Genomic DNA, 23,950 nt, shown 5'->3' with positions numbered 1-23,950 from the left:
AACCCCGTTTACTCAAAACCCCGTTCAGGCCATGCTACAGGGGCATGATCGTACCAGTTCTGTCCGCCATCATTCCAAGATATATAATATATTATATAATTTTCTTTATTTAATTAAAATCTTTTGTACTAATATATTTGGAATAATGAATTAGTTATTTTATGATGGTGGTATAACAAGTATTACATAAGTATATATTTACTTGATTCTGGCGAGTTTAGATATTTAGCTCGTATGTCAATAATTCATTCACTAGGCTTTTTAAAAATGGTTCACATATATACTAATGCAACATATATGAGATATGCATATGTAGCTATCATATGCGTGCTAATATTTACGTTCTGTTTGTAAATTGTAGGTGGGTCGTTACAGGCATTATGGCTCTGTTTTCTAATTGCTTGGTGGTGAGTTTGTTGCCATTAATATATTTTAGGGATGAATCAAAGTCTGCCTTTCAGATATGTTACCATTCATACATTGCTAGCATAGATAGCTAAGAACTTAGAATCTTGATCTTGTCACAAGATCTCTTCCTGCAGACCACCATGTCTATGTGGCTAGACACCATAAAACTGGTTGTGAAATGCTTTGTCTTTTTAATCCTAAAAAGTAGCTGAGCATGATGGTGAAGATACCGTAGGCATTAAATACACCTTACTCATTCATAATGATAATGAAAATTGCTTTGTATTTTCTGATAGTAAGAGAGATATATGCCGATAATGTATAGATTAGTCATTTTTCAAGTGACAGAGTGAGCAGTCCCTTTTATGAGGTGCCAAGTGACTAAATATGTTGGCAAAATACTTTTTATTTTGATGAATAGGAATAACTGGCCTTATTTTAACCTGATTCCTCTTTGTTTTTACAAGTTCAGGTGGAAGATATTCATAATCTAACTCAGGAGATGGGCTTAACATGTGTGCATGCATATAAACTGGATGCTCTAAAAGCTGTCAAGCAGGTTGATTCCTATGATGATGAATGCTCCTCCTTATCAACAGCATCCAAGAACATTAAAGACAATGTTTGGGATGAAGAGCAGCCTACCAGTATCTCTAATGGAGAAGATCAGAGGTTCTTAAACCATTCACAGCCTGCTGGGAGGAACTTACAGGATAAAGCAAATGGTGAGAATTTAAAGGAGTAAAGGAGAATTGATTAGTGGTTTTTGTTTTTATTTTTTTATCTGTTTATTAGCACATAAAATTGTTAATGGTGGGACAGAAATAGATGAAATTGTGCATGTTATTCTAAATTTGACATGCATGGGACACTTTTTAGAATTTCATTTTCTTATCTTGCTAATTATACTATTTGTTATGAAAACCATCTTGTTTTCACATAACCTATCCATGGAAATTGACAACACTGCACATCCAAATAGAGTAACTCAACATATAAGGCTACTGGTTGTTAAAGGCTAATGGAAATGTAGTGATTTACTTTTCAGTGTTTTAGCAACTGTAAGGTGGTTTTGATAAACCAATAGTGAATTGCAAGGCAGGAGGATGATACTCACAAAATAGAAATAAACTCACCTAATCTTGCATTGACCACATTTGATGCATGCAATAGTATACAATTCCTTTTTCTCCGTTTTTAGGATTTCATTTCAATGAACTGTTCGCCAGGTTTAGTTATTTTCTCTAATAAATCTACTCCTTCCTTATTTACTTCCTATAACTTTTCATCTTGCCATTGACCTTTTAGATACTTTGGTGGCCCAATTATTCTTTGGTGAGCCTGTTTGTGGACCCTCACTGCCTCTACCCTTCCTTTGCTTTGCCCATTCTTTCAATCGTCTGCACACTATGAGATGTCTGTGAGCCTGTCTGCAGACCCTCACTGCCTCTGGCTTTCCTTTGCGATCGTGTTAATCACTGCTCTGTTGCCTGTGAGTTTGAGGCATGCCCACCAATCTTTAAGGTGCCTGTCCAAAAACACTTGCTGCGAGCTATCGGAGGCTAGAAGCTGCAGGATTTAAAGCAAGGTTTCAGGTAAGGTTTCTATTTTGAGGTGCGGGCAAGTGTTGTGCAGGGTATGGAAGAAACCTCGTTGCCATCATTGCTAGAGAAAAATAGTGGCAACAGCCAAGGACAAATCTATAACCCCACTAATATCACCATGGAACGAGACATTTCTTATTGGACTTCCCATGTCAAGAATTTTCTGCGCAGGGTGGAATTTTTGGAAACTGAAAATCAACAGCTCCATTCAGAAGTAATAGACTTCAAGCAGCTGGATTGTGAAATGAAAACACAAGAAACCTTGGATTTACAAAAACCAATTGAGGATCAGCCTGTGTTCCAAAAAGAAATAATAAACATTAAAAATTTATAGGAAGAGATGAAATCACAGCAGGCCATTTTTAAACAGGAGACAAAACACAATAGAAAACACTTAATTTTTGGGTTGAATTGGTCTGCAAAAGAGAACAACCCCCCGCTTACCAAGGTCAAAGAGGTGGTACAGGAAAATTTGAACGACGAATGCCTCCACCAAGCTTGAGAGCTCAATTTGAGAATACACGGGTCCTTTCTCCAGTGGCCCCTTCGGGTCCCCTATAACCAGGCACCTCCTTTCATGATACTCTAGATTTGAAGGACCGCACTCTTGAGCATGCATGGATGGACCTAACCTCCGTGCTCTTCATTTGTTTCCGGACACTTGAAGATGGACTCAAAGCCCTTGGGTCAAGAGAAGATTGATTTCTCTCCCATCCGAACAAAAGATCTTTCTCGATCCAACCTTACCAAATCCCAATATGCAGAGCTCAAGTTATTGAGGAACCGGGTCACAACTGTGCGAAAAGAAGTGGGCAGTCATTCGTTATCTCTAGGTCGTCATTTGTGATTAGGTCCCTTAGGGGTACTCTCGCCCTTGGGCCAAGTGATGATCTTGTTCAACTGGGAGGTATTTTATGAGGAGTCGACCCACTGTAATATTCCTACTAGGAAATTAACAGTAATAATCAAGCAAAAACACTATAAGCAAAACAAAATGCAAGGGAGGAAATTCCATTGCATTTTGTAGCAATTTAATAAGAGAACTTGTATCATCAACCATTGAGTGAGCGAGTAACAGAATTCAAATAGTCCAGCAAATTTTTGTCCTCTGAGTAGTACAACTAGATGATCATCCTTGGTTCTTCTAGAACAAGTAACTCAGCCTCCTCAAGACCATTTAGCAGCAGCAATAGTTTGTCATTAATGGTAGTGATCCCATTCTTTATTTTGATGTGCAAAGAATAGATTTCATCATTCTGGGTTGAGTATTATTTTCAGTACCCAAATACCCATGTTGTCATTTCTATAGAAACTCAGATCTTTGCAACAAAAAACCTTCAAACCAATATGTCTTCAATCTGCTATGATAGAACAGTAATAAATCTACAGGGACTTGAACTTATCAAGAGAACTTTGATCTCTAAGCTTGAGGAGGGACTCGGCCTCTTTTTCTCTTGTTATCAGAGCGTGCTTTCTTCAAAGGCATGACATAGATCCTTTTCCTTCTTGCCTTAATGTGCAAGAAATAGATTCCAAGACTGAGTGCCCATATAGAATACTTAATGCATCTGTCAGGACCTTCTAAAAACTAGTAGCTTCAATATCCTGCTCTACATACTGCAACATCTTTAAAGAAAACACAGTTTTGTTGTTCAGCACGTGTATTGATCACATGATGCTTTATCTTGCTTCGAGCAATAATCCGAATTGTCATAGCTTCTTGAAATATCAATATGGCATTCATACTTAAGGTTAGAGTGTATCTCACCAATAAACTAGTAAGGTGAAGAAACTTCTTCCCTCAATGAGTTCTTTGCAGCAGATGAACTCAGCGATTATTAGAGAATATATATATATATATGTATATTAGAGAATATATATATATATATATATTTTTTTTTTTAATTATTAATGGAAGAATGGATGGATTACAATTTGTGGGAGGCCCTGGCTTTATACTGCCTTGGGTGCCTCTTGGTGAATGGGCATGATTTGTGATCATGCCCTTTTGCCTATTTTAACTAATTGTTACAGCTACTAATTAATTTACATAACATTGCCTCCCTCCTGAAAAGATGCTTTGTCCTCAAAGCATATGTAACGACGGATGTTGTTGAAGAAATACTTCAGACTCCCAAGAAGCTTCTTCTTCTGGTAAGTCCTTCCACTTGATTAGGTATTCTTTGATTACTCGAGATCACAATTTCTTTTCCCTGATGGAGATGATGCCTTCTGGTTTGAGAATGACCCTTCCTTCGTCATCTAATGATGGAAGTGTTGTTTGTGCTGATTGATGTTCACCAAGTTCTTTTTTAAGGAAAGATACATGGAAAACGTTGTGAACATGTCTTTCATGAGGAAGGTTTAAACGGTAAGCTGCTTGACTAATATTTTTGTTGATTTGGTATGGCCCATAAAACTTTGATGCTAATTTGTTTTTTTCCTTTCTGTTTTAAGGATAACGACTTGTACGGTTGGAGTTTAACAAATACCCAATCTCCAACTTCAAATTCTCTCTCAGTTCTATTTCGGTCAGCTTGCTGCTTCATATGGTTTCTTGCATTATTTAAATTTTCTTTTAGAGTTTGGATGACCTTTTGGGTTTCTTCTAGTTGGTGTTTAACAGCTGGTAGTTTTGTCTGGATGATACCAAGGTCCTTCCATTTTGGAGGTTCATACCTGTACAGAGCTTGAAGTGGAGTCATTTTTGCTGACGTGTGGTAAGTAGAATTGTACCACCATTCAGCAAGATGTAACCATTGAACCCACTTATTTTGTTTGTCTGTGGCATAACAATGTAGGTAATATTAGAATATTTCTATTTAGTATTTAATGCTCAGTCTTTTAACTGTTGCTATTTTTATTCTTTTAGCAGTTTCTTAGATGAAACTGTTTGTTTCCATATTCTACATAGAAACCTGATGTTTCTATTATTGTAAATATCTTTGTATTATCATTGAGCTGTTTGCTCATTCCTAATTAATTCATTCGATATTCTTTTATGGTATCAGAGCACATGGATTTTTTTTCGAAATAATTTTTCATAGTTTGAAAAATTCAGGAGTTCATTTTGAAACTGTTCTCAGGGTCTGTAGATCTCTTGATCAGCTATCCTCTTCGTATCCTAATCTCTTGAGTTTCTTCATTCCTTTCCAAGGTCGAGCCCTCTGTAAGCCAGGTAGCCTTCACTGAGTCTTAGCCTCGGCTTTGCTCACTGTGATAAAAGCTTACAGTCGTCAATCTCGATACAGAAAGGGATTCTTCTCCTGCATTATCATTTTATGAGGAATTAACTTTGTGGCGGAATCGTGAAATTGCTTTGAAATTAAAATCCGGCATTTAGAATCCAGGGGCAGCAGTCTATTTGTCGGTTGAACAATTTATTCTGTTTGAAGCCTTGTTGCCTCATCGTGGCACTTGAACCCTAGACACTGAGCATATTAGTGTTCGCTGCGAGGAATCCTCATTTAACGTCTCAGCTGAGGATTTGTTTTGCCACACGGGAACGTGGCAACACAGTCTACACGCCCGATGCCCACTCGGTCTTCGCCACACGGGAATTGCACGCCCGAAACATATCAAGTTATGGTAATGTCAATCTATTGACTGTCTCCACAGTTTTCACCACACGGGAATCGCACGCCGGAAACATATCAAGTTACAGTAAGCGGAAGCGGTGAGCCTAAATCAGAATCGGAAGCGGTAGCGGAAACCGAAGATTGAAGTGTTTGCGTCACCATTTTGGCTCGTAGATCGAGATCTTCCAGTGATTTAAGCCCCGCTTGTATCACGCGACGGGATTTTCCAGATTATAGTGACGGCATTGAAAATATCTGGCATTTTCACGTAAAGGTATTTTCCAGATTCACGTGTTTGCTTAGCAATTGGATTAAAGTTTATTGTGATTTTATTTGAAGCGGTGGGACCAGAATAGCATCACAGTTATTTTTGAAGTGGGATCAAAACAGCATCACAGTTATCATCTGGTTTTGATCTGGTGTTTTGATCAAAACAGCATCACAGTTATCATCAGTGCACGTGATCAAACCAGCATCACAGTTATCTTTAAAGTGGCGTGATCAGATCTGAGTTATTTTTTCTTTTGGTCTAGTGTTTTTGATCTGGTGCACTGATACAGATCTGAGTAATATTTTTGTGTGCAAGCCTATTTCTTTCACAACAGAATTTGTTAAGGTTTGGTACAGTCATCTTGAAAGAAGATTTTTTAGCAGGCAGCTACACTTTTTTGTGTGTCAAACTTCTGTATTGACTTTGGGAAAATGGCCACGCTCACCAATCTGATGTTAGAAGGAAATCAACGCTTTAATGGCAGCAACTATAACATTTGGAAACAAAGAATGCTGACCATTTTTGAATACAGGCGTCTTGATCAGCTCATTTTGGGCAAAGAGCCTCGTCCCGGTACAGCTGGTACCGATCAAGATAAATTTGATGATCGAAATCGGGAGGCTGTTATGCTTCTCAAGCTCTCTGTCACTGATGATCAGTTACCATAGATTCCTTCTGGCAAGACCGCTGCCGAAATCTGGCTACAGTTGAAAGAACTGCACGAGACATCTGACAAAAGCAGAGCATTTTTTCTCAAAAATCAGTTGTTCTCCATCATGATGGATGAACATATGTCTTTACAGGAACATCTCAACAAAATTAAAGACATTCGAGATCAGCTCGAAGCCATTGGTCGGACCATGGAGGAAGAAGATATGGTAGTCATTACTCTGAAAAGTCTACCGAAATCTTATGAACACTTCATAGAAACACTCAACATTACAACCACAAATGTTGATTTGAAGTTTCCAGATTTATGTACCAAACTTCTGCAGCAGGATCGGTGGAAACAACAGTTTGGTAGTGGTGCTTCATCAGTGCCCTCGGAAAATGCATTTGCTGCAAAATACCAGTCCTCTCAGTCTTTTCAGCAGAAAGGCTCTCCTCAGCCTTTTGATCCTGCTAGGAAGAAAAGTGTGCAGTGTAATTACTGTCACAGGTTCGGTCACATGAAGAAAGATTGCCGACAGAGGATTGCTTCTGAACAGAAGAAACAGGGAGGGCCAAATCAGACAGCGAATGTTGCAGAACATTCCGAGCAGACAGATTCTGCCTTTTACGCCTTTATGGCTAAAAGGTCTTCAGAACATGTTCCTTCCTCTGCATGGTACATTGATTCTGGTGCATCACGCCACTTCTCTCACAGGCGTGACTGGTTTATTGACTTCTCACCTTTCAGTGATTCAGTGGTATTTGGTGGAGGTGAAAAGTACAATGTAGCTGGCAGGGGTACAGTTCAAATTCAGTCTGGTGGACGCACGCTCATATTTCTAAATGTATACTATGTTCCTGGTATGGAGATTAATCTGCTATCTGTTAGCCAGATTATGAGGAATTCTCCTCAGCTTGATGTTGTGTTCAGTGCACACAAGTGCTCCATCATTGACAGGGAGACCAGTCTAACAGTTGCTGTTGGCCTAGAGGACCATGGTCTATACATGCTACTTGACACCGGTGACTTTCCAGAAGTGGCTCTAGCAGCACGTGTCTCTCCCATCAGCACTCTATGGCATCAGCGATATGGGCATCTAAATATGCAGTATCTCTCTCAGCTCTCTCGGGAGGGACTTGTGTCAGGATTACCTGATATTCAGACTCAGCAGTTGGGGGTATGCAGCGCCTGTCAAGCGGGAAAGCAACATCGGTCTTCATTCAAAAATGGAGAATCTTGGCGCGCATCTAAGGTACTTCAGTTACTTCATGCTGATATTTGTGGTCCTATAAATACAGCTTCTATCACTGCTTGCAAATATTTTTTACTTATTGTAGATGACTTCAGTAGAAAGATGTGGGTGTATTTTTTAAAAAATAAATCTGATGCTCTTAGTACCTTTCAGAAGTTTAAAACCTTAGTTGAAAAAGAATCTGGTTGTAATATCATGACCCTTAGGACCGACAATGGGGGGGAATTTTGTTCCTCAGCTTTTGCCAACTTCTGTGATATTCATGGCATCAAACGTCAATTAACCACACCTTACACTCCCCAGCAGAACAGTGTTGTCGAGCGTCGCAACCGCACAGTTGTTGAAATGGCTCGCTCCATGTTACAACACAGGAGTGTTCCAAACAAATTCTGGGCTGAAGCAGTATTTACTGCTGTTTACCTTCTTAACCGATCACCTACTCAGGCTGTTAAAGGGAAGACTCCTGAAGAAGTTTGGTCTGGTCGTAAGCCTAAGATCAGTCATCTCAAAGTATTTGGCTCAGTTGCATATGTTTGGATTCCATCTGCTAAGCGCTCTAAGTTGGATTCCAAAAGCCAGAAACTCATGATGACAGGTTACAGTGATCATCACAAGGCCTATAGGATGATAGATATAGCCACTGGTCGTCTTAGCTTCAGTCGAGATGTAGTATTTGATGAAGACAGAGGATTCTTTCAGTCTTCTTCTGAGCAGCGTTCTGAGGATCAGCCTCACAGTGTTCTTCTTCCAGTCGGTCCACCTGATGGGAGGGATGATGTAGCATCAGTATTTGATAATACTCTATCTGAGCTTCCTCCAGAAGCTAACCCTCCTCTTGCTGTCCCTATTGCTCTTGAGCCTTCTCCACCTCCTCCTGATATTGGTTCCTCTACTCCTGATATTGGTTCTTCTTCTCTTCGGCCTAAATGGTGGGCTAAAACCATAGGTGATCTTCGGGATGATGAGCTCCTTGAAGGTAGAACTTCTAGACATAAGAACAGACAACAGTCTACAGTCATTTTGCTCTTATGGCTAACCTACACAGTATTTTTGAGCCTCAAACCTATTCAGAGGCTAAGGGTACATCTGAGTGGGAACAGGCTATGGAAGCCGAATTCCAGAGTCTTCAGAAGAATCACACCTGGACACTTTCTGATCTTCCTGCCGAAAAAAAGCCCATAGGCTGCAAATGGGTGTATAAAGTGAAATACAAAGCTGATGGAACCATAGACAAGTATAAAGCTCGTCTTGTGGCTCGAGGGTTCTCACAGAAGGAAGGCATCGATTATGAGGAGACTTTTGCTCCTACAGCCAAGATGAGTACCATAAGGCTTGTTCTTGCCCTAGCAGCTCAGTTCAATTGGAAAGTTCATCAGATGGATGTAAAGAGTGCTTTCCTAAATGGTGATCTTCAAGAAGAAGTATACATGACGCAGCCTCCAGGATTCAAGGTTGCTGGTCAAGAACAGAAAGTGTGTCGGTTAGCTAAAGCAATCTATGGATTGAAACAAGCTCCTCGGGCTTGGTACATGAAAATTGATCAGTACCTGACAAATCAGGGTTTTCAGCGGAGCCCATCTGATGCAAACCTGTATATCAAGCATACTGGTGATGATATCTTGTTTGTGGTTGTCTATGTGGATGACCTTATCATTACTGGCAGCTCTGCACATTTGATCCATGGGATCAAACAAGATCTATGCAGAACTTTTGAGATGACAGACTTGGGACTTCTTCATTACTGTCTGGGGGTTGAAGTTTGGCAGACTGAAAATCAGATCTTTCTCTCTCAGTCCAAGTATGCCAAAAATCTTGTGGAAAGGTTCAGAATGCAGGATTGCAAACCGGCCACGACTCCTATGGAACCAGGGCTCAAACTTTCAGCACAGTCACCCTCTCCCCTTGTGGATGAAACTTTATTCAGGCAATTAGTGGGCAGTCTCATCTATCTTACTGCTACCAGACCTGACATCAGTTTTGCAGTAAGCTACATTTCTCGCTTTATGTCAGCTCCTAAAGCTGATCATTGGATAGCAGCAAAGCGGGTGCTACGATATGTGCGTGGTACTTCTGATTATGGCCTCTTATATACTCGCAGCTCCAATCCTATTCTCAGTGGCTACACTGACTCTGACTGGGCCGGTTCGGTTGATGACCGTAAATCTACATCTGGGTATGTGTTTAGTCTAGGATCTGGTGCTGTTACTTGGACTAGTAAGAAGCAACAGGCAGTGGCTCTCTCCTCAACAGAAGCAGAGTATCGGGGAGCAGTTAAGGCATCCTGTGAGGCAGTTTGGCTTCGTCGTATGCTTGTAGATATGCATGTTTTCCAGACAGGGCCTACTTCTTTGTTTTGTGATAATCAGGGAGTGCTCAAACTTGCCAAGAATCCAGTCTTTCATGAACGAACAAAGCATGTGGAAACTCATTGCCACTACATTCGCCAGCTGGTTGAAGACGGCTCAGTTCAGTTGCAATATGTTCCCACAACAGAGCAGCCCGCCGACATTTTCACCAAGCCTCTTGGTCCTGATAAATTTGTAAAATTCCGAGGGTCTATTGGTGTTGTAAATAGATTGAGCATTAAGGGAGGGTATTAGAATATTTCTATTTAGTATTTAATGCTCAGTCTTTTAGCTGTTGCTATTTTTATTCTTTTAGCAGTTTCTTAGATGAAACTGTTTGTTTCCATATTCTACATAGAAACCTGATGTTTCTATTATTGTAAATATCTTTGTATTATCATTGAGCTGTTTGCTCATTCCTAATTAATTCATTCGATATTCTTTTAGGTAAGCTTTCGAAACATTTATTGACAAACTCTGTTTGGCCATTTGTTTGAGGATAGTAAGCAGAACCCATGTTGAGGTAGGTTCCTATATGATTGAATAATTCCTTCCAAAAATTACCCTTAAATTTGGCATCTCTATCGCTCACAATGACCTTTGGAAATCCATGTAATTTATAAATATTTTTGCAAAATATCTTAGCAATTTGTTTTGCTGAATCTGATTTCTTCATTGCAATAAAGTGAGCATACTTGGTGAGTCTGTTGACTACTACAAGAATCTTATCCTTACCATCAGATACAGGTAACCCTTCAATAAAGTCCATTGATATTTCTTCCCATATCTGATTCGGAAGGGATGAAGGAGGTCGGGTGTCATAATATTTTCATTTTTATTCCTCTGGCATTTTTCGCATTCGGCTACATATTTTTTAATATCATTGCTCATTTCGTTCCAAAAGAACGATTGGCGTGCATTGTATTAGGTTTTAAAGTTTCCTACATGTCCAACTGACAGTGCATCATGCGACTTTTTGAGAACCTTGGCTTTCAATTTGGAATCTGCATTCAGATAAATTCTTCCCTTGTACCATAGAATATTGTTCTTCCATTCAAATTTTGAATTCCAAGGAAGATTATTGATTATAGCACTTGTTTCTGGATCTTTTGCATATTCACTTCGAATTTCATTAAGCCATTCGGGGCAATCACTGACACTGCGAGTAACGATGGTGCTTCATCTTTCCTCGACAAGGCATCAACTACTATGTTATCTTTCCCTTTCTTGTATAATATATCCATGTCAAAGGTGGCAATTTTTTCTATGCATTGTTGTTGTTCTGTAGATAGCATTTTCTATTGGAGGAGATGCTGAAGACTATTATGATATGTTCGTATTAAGAACTTATTTCCTAAGAGATATTGTCTCCTTTTGGCTAATGCGTGCATAATAGAAAGCATTTCCTTTTTATATGTAGACTTGAGACGTTCATGCTTATTGAGATTTTTGCTTTCAAACGCTATTGGATGACCGTCTTGCATTAATACTGCTCCTATGCCAAAACTCGAAGCATCACATTCAATTACAAATGGTTTTGAGAAGTCTGGAGTTGCCAATACAGGGGCATTAGACATAACTTCCTTCAAATCTTCAAAACACTTTCCTGCTTCATCATTCCATCGAAATGAGTTCTTCTTTAGAAGGTTTGATAGGGGTGCGGTTATATGGGCGTAGTTTTTAATAAATCTTCGATAATATCCAGTCAACCCTAAGAATCCTCTTAGCTTGGAGATATTAACTAGTTTGGACCACTCCCTTATAGCCTTGATTTTATTAGGATCCACTTTTACTCCTTCATGGGATATTATGTGTCCGAGATATTCTACTTCTTCCTTCCCAAAGGTGCATTTGGACTTCTTGGCATAGAATTGATGCTCTTCCAATAACGTAAGAACTTTCTCCAAATGTTGTAGGTGCTCCTTCCAAGTTTTACTGTAAATTAAAATGTCATCAAAGAACACTAACACGAACTTCCTTAGATATGGACGAAATAACTCGTTCATAGTAGCTTGGAATGTTGTTGGTGCATTGGTTAACCCAAAAGGCATTACTTTAAATTCGTAGTGACCTTCATGTGTTCAGAACATAGTTTTTGGTATGTCTTCCAACCTTATTCTGATTTGATAATATCCTGACCTTAAGTCCAATTTTGAGAAATATTTAGTGCCATGTAGTTCATCCAACATTTCATCGATGAAGGGAATTGGGAATTTGTTATTAATTGTTATTTTATTTAGTCCTCAATAATCGATGCATAACCTGAATGTAATATTCCTAATTAGCCATGGCTAATTAGAATATTCGATTGTGCTCAATTTTTCCTTCTATAGTTATTTGTAAATAAAAAGGTGAGGAAAAGGGACATAACTCACTTTAGAATAAAAAGTCACTTCCTAGTAGCACAACGTTGTGACATAAAGGGGAGCCAAGGGGGCCAAAGGACCACACAGAGATGGGGCCCACGCAGACACTTGGAGGGACTGCGCAGATGGAAAGGGAACACGTGGCAAGAGGGGATTACGTTGGAGGAGGTGAGCCTTGGGATTGGGAGAGGCTAATGCTATAAAGGAGAGAGGAGCTCCCTCATTTTGTGATTGGATTATGAGAATTTGAGCTAGTCACTTCGACTTGGAGCACGCTGGCTGTTTAGCCTGTCTGCAGCACTGTTTAGTGCACTGAGTGTCTCCGTTCGGAGATCTCACCCTTAGCCTCGGGGGACTTCGAGTGCCTACTCGGGCAAGGTATTTTCAGCAGTCTTTTTGCAGTAGTTTTGATCTTTGGCATTAAGGTGGAGCTGAGCATTGGAATACTACGTAGTCTTGAGAGAGAGGGACACAGTTCTTCTGGGAGCAGTTCCGGATTGAGGATTTGTGGAGTTGAGCTGGGACATTGAGCAAGTAATCAACTCTTGCATATTGGAGTGGTTTGGCAGAGTTTCAGGTAGTATTTTGGAGGACTCTACTCATTGGTAGTGCATGGCCTTGAGGGATTACGTGATTCCCCAAGGGGGGCGATTTTCAGGGGTCGACGATTTCAGAAAATCTTTCTGGGTTTTTTTGGGTTTTCTGATTAGTGGCGGATTCCAGAGTTTCAACTTTTTTTGAGGAGGGAACATCCCCAAATCCTCATTTGATTTCCAACAGTAGCAGCAACACGACAGTTTTCCAACAACATCCGCGCAGAGGCCGTTCCTTTGTTATTCTGAGTGTATTTCTTCACTTGCTTGGTGCAAGTCGAGGTGCCATCCTTCTGATCACCTCCTGTACTCATTCCATTACTCAGTATAATAAAATGGCTTAGCATTTCTCTCTGCATTTCTCGAGTATCTGTCTATATTTCTTGCTTATATAATTATATGTTACACCACTGTTATTTTTATCATTTTGAGTTTCCCGGTTATTATATTATTTGTGCGTATTTGGTTGGAGTTTGCTGGGGTTTTGGGGAAAATCTCTGAAACGAGATATTATAGTGGTATCAGAGCATAGATCTGGCTCAGCCTGTGGAGCTAGCAATCTATGACACCGGGGGAAAATCCCTACATCTGTTACAGAGGTAGGAGATACAGAGACACTGGGCGTAGGTTGCTAAACACCTATGGAGAGGGAGACTGTGTTCCAGTGGTGAACGCAGAATAGGAGGAGCCTGTGGTGGACGCAGGATAGGAGGAGCCTGTGGTGGACGTAGAGCAGGAGGAACCGATGGCAGATGATGATGGGAAGAAATTTGCGGACATGCTCCTCAAATCAGTGCAGGATCTGTCGAGGCAGATCGAGGTGATGGGGCAGAGATTCACGGCGGTGGAGGCTAGACAGCGTGAGAGCCCACGAGTTTTCCAGGTTGGAGAGGGATCGGGTGCATCTCACCATTTGCCAGAGCAGGGTGCCACTCAGCGTGATACTACTCAGCAGGTGGCCTCACATGCCCCTATACGCTCTACCATGCCCACTTTCCTAGGAGCAGATACGGGGGCCGAAGCACAGCAGGAGGCAGAGCCCAGTCATATGGGCGATTATTTTGCGGAGTACCAGGCCTATGGGCAGGAGTTTAGGGATGCTCTCTCATTCAGAGACTTTGTTAAGCTCCAGCGGGATAGTAGACCCCGCGACCATCACAGAGGATACCGGCATTATCATGATGGAGACACCCACCGCACAGCTAGTAGATTTCACTTGCCTACGTTTGATGGCTCATCAAATAGTTCGGCAAAGTCCTAGGTGGAGAAGCTGGACATCTATTTCCAGCTTAACCAGATGTTGGAGACAGAGGCCATCAAGGTGGCGACATTACATTTGGATGGTGAGGCCCAGGATTGGTGGTTCCATGGGATGGTTACACTCGGGCATTCCACAGTGATGACGTATGCCGAGTTCACTAGGAGATTGATGGAGAGGTTTGACCGGAGGGATCCGGAACAACACTTTGTTGAGCTGACGAGGCTCAAACAGACAGGGAGCCCAGAGACCTACATTGCGGACTTTTTGAGGGTTTCAGTGATGGTGCCAGATCTATCCACGGCATGGAGGATCTACATGTATGTTGAGGGGTTAGCAGAGCCACTTCGGGGTCTAGTCAGATCCGCTAGACCAACCACCCTTCAGGATGCTATTAGCAGGACCTGAGACTTACAAGATGTCTTACCCAGGACCCGAACACCTTACCCCCAGTGACAGGCTCTTCAGCCTAAGGGGAAGGATGTGAGGATTCTGCCTCTGAAGGGGAATCCAGGACGGGTACAGATTGATGATGATGTCATGAGGGAGTTGAAGAAGCGGTTGTGCTTCACCTGTCAGGAGCCGTGGGCACCAGGACATAGATGTGCTGCTAGCAAAGCACATTTTATTGAGGTCCTTTCTGAGAGCAGCGGGGAAGAGGATGAGGAGGATGATGTGGAGGTAGGAGATAGTCATGCCATGCAAGGTCCCTTGCCGCCTCCACCACTAGTAGCAAGTGGTGCAGCTTTTGCACCCACCGGAGGAACCCTTGTAGCATTGCGAGGAGTTCCCAAGTATTTGATGCTGCACGTACGGGGGACAGTATGTGGCCAGCGAGTATGAGTTTTGGTTGACAGTGGGACCACCCACAACTTCATCAATGCACAGATGGTTGAGCGGAGAGGTATACCGACAGAGAGCTTCGATAGATTTTCAGTTTTGGTCCCAAGAGATCAGACCATGGTGTGTGCTCGTTATGTTCTAGAGTTATCAGTGACGATGGGCACCTATACACTAACTGACCACTTCTTCGTGGTCAATATTCCGGACACCAACATAGTACTGGGTGTTCAGTGGCTCATCACTCTAGGGAAGGTCACTACAGATTGGAAGGCCCTAGAGATGGAGTGGGATGAGAAGACAGGGAGGCATGAGAAGATATGGGGACAGCACACATACCCGCCTCAGACTGTTTCAGCTCATTGGATGGAGGCAGTCTTCCGGAAGGGAGACATCGAGTGGGCAGTGGAGCTGCGTGCATCAGAGGCAGGGACTACAACGTAGATGGTGCACCCAGAGATACAGGCCATCCTTGACCAGTATGCCACAATGTTTGGGGAGATTCCACTGGGACAGCCACTGGACTGGGTTTTTGAGCACACCATTGAGCTTGAGCAGGGAATACAGGTAGTGAGTACCACCCCCTATAGGCATCCCAAGGCCTATCGAGATGAGATTGAGCGGGCCATTCAGGAGTTGCTGGCTCTTGGGCACATTCGGCCGAGCACGAGTCCTTTTTCTTCTTCAGTGGTGTTGGTGAAGAAGAAGGATGGAACATTGAGGATGTGCATTGACTATAGGGCCCTGAACAAGAAGACCCTGAAGAACAAATACCCCATACCCAGGATCGATGAGTTGATGGATGAGTTGAGAGGAGCACGGTTCTTCTCAAAGATTGATTTGAGATCTGAGTACCATCAGATCCGCGTGAGGGAGCAGGACATTCCCAAGACCGCCTTCAGGTGTCACTATGGGCACTTTGAGTTTTTGGTGATGCCCTTCGGGCTGACCAACGCCCCAGCTGCATTTCAGTCTTGCATGAATCACATCTTCTGCAATCCCTTAAGGAAGTTTGTGTTGGTGTTCTTTGATGATATCCTCATTTACAGTAGGACTTGGGAGGAGCATCTCCAACACATTGAGATAGTATTGCGCATCTTAGAGGAACAACAGTTCTATGCCAAGCTCTCCAAATGTGAGTTCGGGTTGACGGAGATGTTATACTTGGGACACATCATAGGAGTGGACGGAGTGAGGGTCCACGAGGAGAAGATCAGGGCCATCAGAGATTGGCCGGAGCCGAGAAACGTGACGGAACTTTGAGGATTCATTGGCATTTGTACTTACTACTGGAAGTTCGTTAAGGGTTTCTCACAGCTTGCTGCACCCCTAACATATTTGACGAGGAAGGGGGCATTCAGTTGGCCGGATACAGCGCAGCGAGCCTTTGATAGGCTCAAGGAGGTTATGAGTAGCTACCCACTGCTTGCGTTGCCAGATTTTACGTAGCCATTTGTTTTGAAGTGTGATGTGTCGGGAGAGGGGATCGACATAGTGTTGAGGCAGGGAGGTCACCCTATAGCCTTTGAGAGTCGGAAGCTCCTTCCGCACGAGAGGTTGTATTCTATATACGACAAGGAGATGCTGGCCATCATGCATGCATTGGCTAAGTATCGGTAGTATTTGGTGGGTAACAGGTTCAGTGTGAGGACTGATCACAACAGCCTCAAGTTCTTTTTGGAGCAGAAGCAGCTATAGGAGAGGCAGTAGAAGTGGGTTAGCAAGATCCAAGCATATGACTTTGACATTGAGTATGTCAAGGGTAAGAACAACGTGGTAGCAGATGCCCTTTCACAAAGGCCAGCCATGTTGTCTCTTATGAGCTTGGACACAAACTGGAAGGCTCGACTCTTAGTAGAGTACTCCAAGGACAGATTTACATGTGAGGTTCTGGATGGGCAGGTGGCAGATGACAAGTACAGGGTGGTCGATGAGTTCATCTACTACAGGGACTAGATCTTCTTGATTGAGGGGTCTCAGCTCAAGAAGAAGATACTTCAGGCGTCACATGATTCACCATTGGCAGATCATCAGGGGTTTACCAAAACCTACAGGGCCATTAGAGAGAGTTTCTCATCGAAGGGCCTCAAGGAGGACGTACTCCAACATGTCCGGGAGTGCGATCTTTGCCAGAGGAACAAGGGGGAGATGAACCATCCAGCGGGACTATTGCAGCCTCTTCCCATTCCAGAGGGGAAATGGGAGTGTATTTCGATAGACTTCATCACAGGGTTGCCCATGGTACAGGGAAAGGATTGCATCTTTGTCATTGTTGATCAGCTGACAAAGTACTCACACTTTTTCGCCATATCCGCACACTACATAGCAGCGTAGCTGGCCGAGCTGTTCTTCAGAGAGATTTTCAGGTTACATGCTCTTCCCAAGACCATCACCAGTGTCAGGGACAACCATTTCATGGGCGGATTTTGGCAGGAGCTTTTCTAGTTGGTTGGGACGGAGTTGACACCGAGTACCAGTTATCACCCACATACGGACGGGCAGACAGAGATAGTTAACAAGTGGCTGGAGGGCTACTTGCATAACTATGTCAGTGGGCAGCAACGAGCATGGCTAAAGTGGCTGCATCTGGGGGAGTACTGCTACAACACTACACATCACATGTCCATCGGTATGTCACCATTCTATGCTTTGTATGGGTATCATCCTTATCTTTTGCTGACGTGATGTTTGGTGCTAACAAGGCTTCGAGAGCCAAGATTTGGATCCAAGAGAGTCAGGATATTCTCCGAGCTCTCAAGGATAACATGGCTACAACGCAGACCAGCAGAAGCTGTATGCTGACAGGGGTTGGGTGGAGATACAGCTTGAGGTAAGAGACTTGGTCTACCTATGATTACAGCCATACCGACAATCCTCATTGAAGTAGAAGGGGGCTGAAAATCTCAAGCCCCACTTTTATGGGCCATATAGGATGATACGCAGGATTGGACAGGTAGCATATGAGTTGGAGCTGCCCCAAGGCAACAAGATTCATCACGTTTTTCGCGTATCATGCCTGAAGAAGGCGTTGGGACAGCATGTGATAGTAATAGATGAGCTACCACCCAAGGATGATGAGGGGCATTTGGTGTTGTAGCTAGAGGCTATTATTGATGCCAGGGAGAGGCAGCTACGGAGCAGGACAGTCTGGGAATTCTTGGTGATGTGGAAGAATCTACCGGATGAGGATACCACTTGGGAGAGTGAGAAAATTTTGCAGCATCCGTCACTTTAGTTGCTTGAGGACAAGCAACATTTTGCTGGGGGAGACTGTAATATTCCTAATTAGCCATGGCTAATTAGAATATTCAATTTTGCTCAATTTTTCCTTCTATAGTTATTTGTAAATAAAAAGGTGAGGAAAAGGGGACATAACTCACTTTAGAATAAAAGGTCACTTCCTAGTAGCACAACGTTGTGACATAAAGGGGAGCCAAGTGGGCCGAAGGACCACTCAAAGATGGGGCCCACACAGACACTTGGAGGGACTGCGCAGATGGAAAGGGAACACGTGGCAAGATGGGATTACGTTGGAGGTGAGCCTTGGGATTGGGAGAGGTCAATGCTATAAAGGAGAGAGGAGCCCCCTCATTTTGTGATTGGATTATGAGCATTTGAGCTAATCACTTCAACTTGGAGCACGCTGGCTGTTTAACCTGTTTGCAGCACTGTTTAGTGCACTGAGTGTCTCCGTTCGGAGATCTCACCCTTAGCCCCGGGGGACTTCGAGTGCCTACTCGGGCAAGGTATTTTCAGCAATCTTTTTGCAGTAGTTTTGATCTTTGGCATTGAGGTGGAGCTGAGCATTGGAAGACTGCGCAGTCTTGAGAGAGAGGGGCGCAGTTCTTCTGGGAGCGGTTCCGAATTGAGGATTTGTGGAGGAGTTGAGTTGGGACATTGAGCAAGGGATCAACTCTTGCATATTGGAGTGGTTTGGCAGAGTTTCAGGCAGTATTTGGGAGGATTCTACTCACTGGCAGCGCAGGGCCTTGAGGGATTGCGTGATTCCCCACGGGGGCGATTTTCCAGGGTCAGCCATTTCTGAAAAGCTTTGTGGGTTTTTCTGGGTTTTCTGAGTAGGGGTAGATTCCAGAGTTTCAGCGTTTTCTGAGGAGGGGAACAGCCCCAAATCCTCATTTGATTTCCAACAGTAGCAGCGACACGACAGTTTTCCAGCAGCATCCACGCAGAGGCCATTCCTTTGTTATTCTGAGTGTATTCCTTCACTTGCCTGGTGCAAGTCGAGGTGCCATTCTTCTGATCACCTCCTGTACTCATTCCATTACTCAGTATAATAAAATGGCTTAGCATTTCTCTCTGCTTTTCTCGAGTATCTATCGATATTTCTTGCTTATATAATTATATGTTACACCACTATTATTTTTATCATTTTTAGTTTCCCGGTTATTATATTATTTGTGCGTATTTGGTTGGAGTTTACTGGGGTTTTGGAGAAATTTCTGAAACGGGATATTACACTGAATGATCCATCTTTTTTCCGCACCAATACAACTGGAGTAGCATACAAACTTTTACTTTTTGAGATGATGCCACACTTTAAAAGATCTTGGATTAATCTCTCAATTTCTGTTTTTTGATGATGGGGATATCGATACGGTTTGATGTTGACGAGGTTTGATCTTTCTTTGACTTCTATTGTATGCTCGATTTCTCTATTAGCAGGCATTTTCATGGGCAGGGCTTGGAATACTTTTTCATGCTTTTGAATTAGCTCTTGTACTTTTGGTGCTTCTTCACTGATCAATTTTGAAGTTAACAGTTCTAATTGGTGACATTGTACTACATAGGCTGGTACTCCTCTTCGAATCATTTTCATCATTTGGGATGATGATACGATTTGATTCTTAGGTGCTTGGAACCCATATAATTTGTATTTCTGCCCTTTCCATTTAAATTTTATAAACTGCTTTTGATGGTTGGCAAAGTAAGTACCAAGGGTTTGTAACCATTAGATACCTAAGACCACATCCACTCCTGCTAATGGTATCGTGTAAAACAAAGATTCTAATTTAAAGTCTTGAATTTGCAATTTGACTTTATGGCATTTCCCTACTTTTTAAATTTTCTTACCGTCGGCTACCATAACCTTCATGTTAGGCATGGGAAATGTGAAAATGTTGAGTCTCTTCATCATGGTTGAGCCCAAAAAATTGTGGGTGCTACCGGTATCGATGAGAACCATTACATTGTTCTTCTTGATATGTCCTTTTAATTTTAATGTTTGGGGTTGTGATATACCTGTCATGGCCAATAATGATACTTGCGGGATGCTCTCGTCATCTAGTTTTGGAGAGAATTCCAAGGAATCTTCAATTTCTTCTACGTCTGTTTCATCACTATTTGAATCATTAGTTGCTTCACATTTATACAGGTTTTTGGTCTCTTTTCCTTTAGCATACTTATGTTTAGGGTCCCATTTTTCGCCACAATGTTTGCATTTTCCCTCTTTCATCCTTTGCATTTCCACGTTAGTTTTTTCTCCTTCACGAAGATGAGGTCAAACATATTTTGTGTTATCCGTATTTGCAAACTGGGGAAATCTTCGTCTTGAATATACTCCTTTAGCCTTTGACTACAACACCTTGTCAAATTTCTTTTCAACAACTTTTGCTTTTTGTCTTGCTACTTATATCGACATAATGTCATGAAGCTCAAGTTCTGCTTGTAGATGGGGTTTAAGTCTCGAGGTGTACGATTGAATGAGTCGAGTTTTTGATAATCTAGGTACTCGTATTGATAAAGTCTCCCATTCTCTAGTGTATTCATCCACATCTCCTTTTTGTCGCAATTTGGTGAGTGTTGAGAAGAACTCTTCTTCCTTGACACCTTGGAACCTTTTAAAGAACACATCCTTAAATTTCCTCCAACTGATAGCAAGTGTCGTCTTCTTCCACCACATATACCAATTATATGCTTCGCCTTCCATTTTCATGGAAGCATGCCTGATCTTTTCGTCATCATTGTCAATATCGTAAATCTCAAAATATTCTTCTACTTTATTGAGCCAAGCAACGCTGCATTTTTCGTTACTGTCGAATTTGGGTAACTTGATTTTTGCTCTACGTTGATATGTCGCTAATGTTGGAGCGAAAAAGGGGTATTGATTTGAAAACGACATTGGTGTATGGATTCCCAAGTTGTTTATTTTGAAAATTCGTGTTACTATTTCCTTGATTAAGCGTGGAAGATGTCTTTGGAGACTCGGGTTTCTCATGTGCGTCTGATGATTTTGACGAATCTGGAGAATTGAGATGTTGAGTAGCCTCATTATTCTAGAGCATTTGATCGGGTGTAATCTTCAGGCTGGTACAAATACAACCCAACATCACCATAGCTTGATCCACCTTAACTGAAAGGTCTGCCTGATCCTTTTTAAATTCATTCTTGTTCTCCTCGAGCTGACTCTTTATTCCATTTGTTGTGTCCTACAGTGTCTCAATTTTGTCGCCATGTTCGGTCACCTTAGCCTCAAGTTCTATCAATTTTTTATTGAAATCAGCCATTGACATTGATGTAGCCATTGATCTGGTATGCAACGGAGCATACTTATCCAACCTTAACTTCCCATAATTTTTTTAAATAATTTTTTTTGTTCATTTATATATTTTAATTCAATAATCTAATATATATATATATATATATATATATATATATATATATATATATATATATATATATATATATATGTGACTGAATTTATAATTGACTTATATAATATTTATATAAATATTAATGAAAGTTTAATTAAAATTTATATAATCACTATATAATAAAATTATATATGGCATAAACTTTAAAATTATACGATATAATTGAAAGTGGGTCTGTGAAGACACGATGGCAATTGAACGGATGACAGAAGGTAGAGAATAAGAACGACGGGTTTGGCTGGAGCGGTGAACGGACTGGATGGTTCAGAGTTTATGGCAGCTGTGACAGGGGTTACCAGTTGGTCGAATGATGGTTGACGGTAGTGGATTGGTGGGGCGTGTCGTGGAAGGGCTTGTTGGAGCAGTTGCAGATGGTGTGGATAAGAGGGAATGGAGAAAGGGTTCGACGGCGGAGAAGAGGGTGGCTGTGCCCAAACGGTGGAGCAATGACGGAATTGTGTACAGCAACGGGGTTGAACAACAACCTAGACCGAGGAGCGAACCTGCTCTGATACCGCATGCAGCAGATGAACTCAGCGATTAGCAGAGAATATATATATTTTATAATTAATGAATGAATGGATGGATTACAATTTGTGGGAGGCCCTGGCTTTATATTGCCTTGGGTGCCTCTTGGTGAAGATCATGCCCTTTTGCCTATTTTAACTAATTGTTACAGCTACTAATTAATTTATATAACATTCTTCTTGGATTTCTTGTTAACAGATCATACCTAGTCCTATGATTTGACTAAACAACAGCTCACAGTCCCATCTACTTTCTTATAAAAAACAACTTTGATACAAGTCTAAAGGGAGATCACATTCTTATTCAGATTTTCGTAATCAATCTTGATACTGACTTTTATCAAGCATATAAATGACACGATCTACAAGAGTTTTTGATGTGAATGAAATCGCTGGGATACATACATATGTTTTATTTAAATCGAAGACTTGTAACTTCACTGACCTTCATATAGGTCTTAATTCCCATGTCCAACTTGCTTGGTGGCTAGAACAGCTATTCAAGACTTCAAATTTTGTCATTAATGCATCAGTCCTTCAATATCAGATCTAGTATCGATATTAGATCTTCAAGAGGAACTGATTATGTGATTTATGAAACACTTTAATCTAAGACATCAGGCACCGTACAAAGGGGGTGACTTTGGCTGGCTTGTCTTCAGGCAGAGATCTTTTTCTAACTTCTTTTGGTTGCATCTTCAAAGAGACATCAGCTTGAATTCCTATTAAAGGACTTGGCTTCTGAAAATGACTTCAGTCTTTCAAAAATTATTGTAACAATTATTCTTGCGCAGAGATTTCACTTTGCTGGCTTTGATATTTACTGAGACATTTTCAGAGTACACTAAAACACCTTCTGAGATCCTCGTCCTTCGATCTGAGGTTTTTTGTTTCCCTGAAATAGACCCTGAGGCTATTCGGCCTCTTGCAATTTGCTTCTGAGGTCATTTGCTTTCTCGGCCTTCCTGAAACTAGACTGAAGCTTCTTTTCGGGCTACTGAGGCAATTTGGTCCGAGGCCTAACCTCAGATAATTTCAGCCTGAGGCACTTCGGAGTCTCGGACTGAGGCCTAGATAATCTCAGCCTCCCTGTAATAAAATTTTCTTGACCTACTTAATTTGCCATACTTCTTAAGGCTTCAAACAGATCTTTGCTCTTAAGACTTCTTTAACAGATTTTCGGCCTTCTTGAGAGTTGACAAAGGCTTCGACCATTTACTAGTATACTTTGGCCTTTTTGATTCAGGCACAAACAGGCCTTGGTCTCTTTCAGAGCATAGGATTTCAAACAAGCTGACTACTTCAAGGCTGCTCTCATACCCTCTCTCTGATACCATGTTGATTTTTATATATTTCCTAGACTGGTAATTACTTCCAATACTTTCATAGTTAGTCTATCTTGCATCACAATCATTATTAAGCAATTACACTTGGAAATTCTTAAACAGTAGAACAATAATGCCAGTAATAACAAAAAGAAACAGCCAAACACGAGAGACACAAAATTACCCTGCGAAAACCACCCCAAACCAGGGAAAAACCCAGCAACCTTTTCTCAGAGAAATTTGTCCATTCAACAAGAGAT

At 41.7% G+C, this 23,950-nt stretch overlaps 1 protein-coding gene across 1 annotated transcript in view; it reads left to right on the top strand.

The window, feature by feature from the left end:
- The window catches only part of LOC149169628 (rRNA (cytosine-C(5))-methyltransferase NOP2C-like), a 397,811-nt gene that overhangs the window by 275,866 nt on the left and 97,995 nt on the right, over window positions 1–23,950 (top strand). The window contains exon 8 of the mRNA XM_089428753.1: window positions 881–1,133. Within this exon, the coding sequence (XP_089284879.1) occupies window positions 881–1,133 (253 nt within the window). The remainder of the gene's footprint in view (window positions 1–880; window positions 1,134–23,950) is intronic.

Source organism: Pinus tabuliformis, chromosome 4_2 (assembly GCF_031772625.1).
Source record: "Pinus tabuliformis cultivar Carrire ecotype Pingquan chromosome 4_2, CPIR1, whole genome shotgun sequence".
NCBI lineage: Eukaryota > Viridiplantae > Streptophyta > Pinopsida > Pinales > Pinaceae > Pinus > Pinus tabuliformis.
The sequence above is the reverse complement of the archived record's forward strand: the minus strand, read 5'-3'. Positions and strand labels throughout refer to the sequence as shown.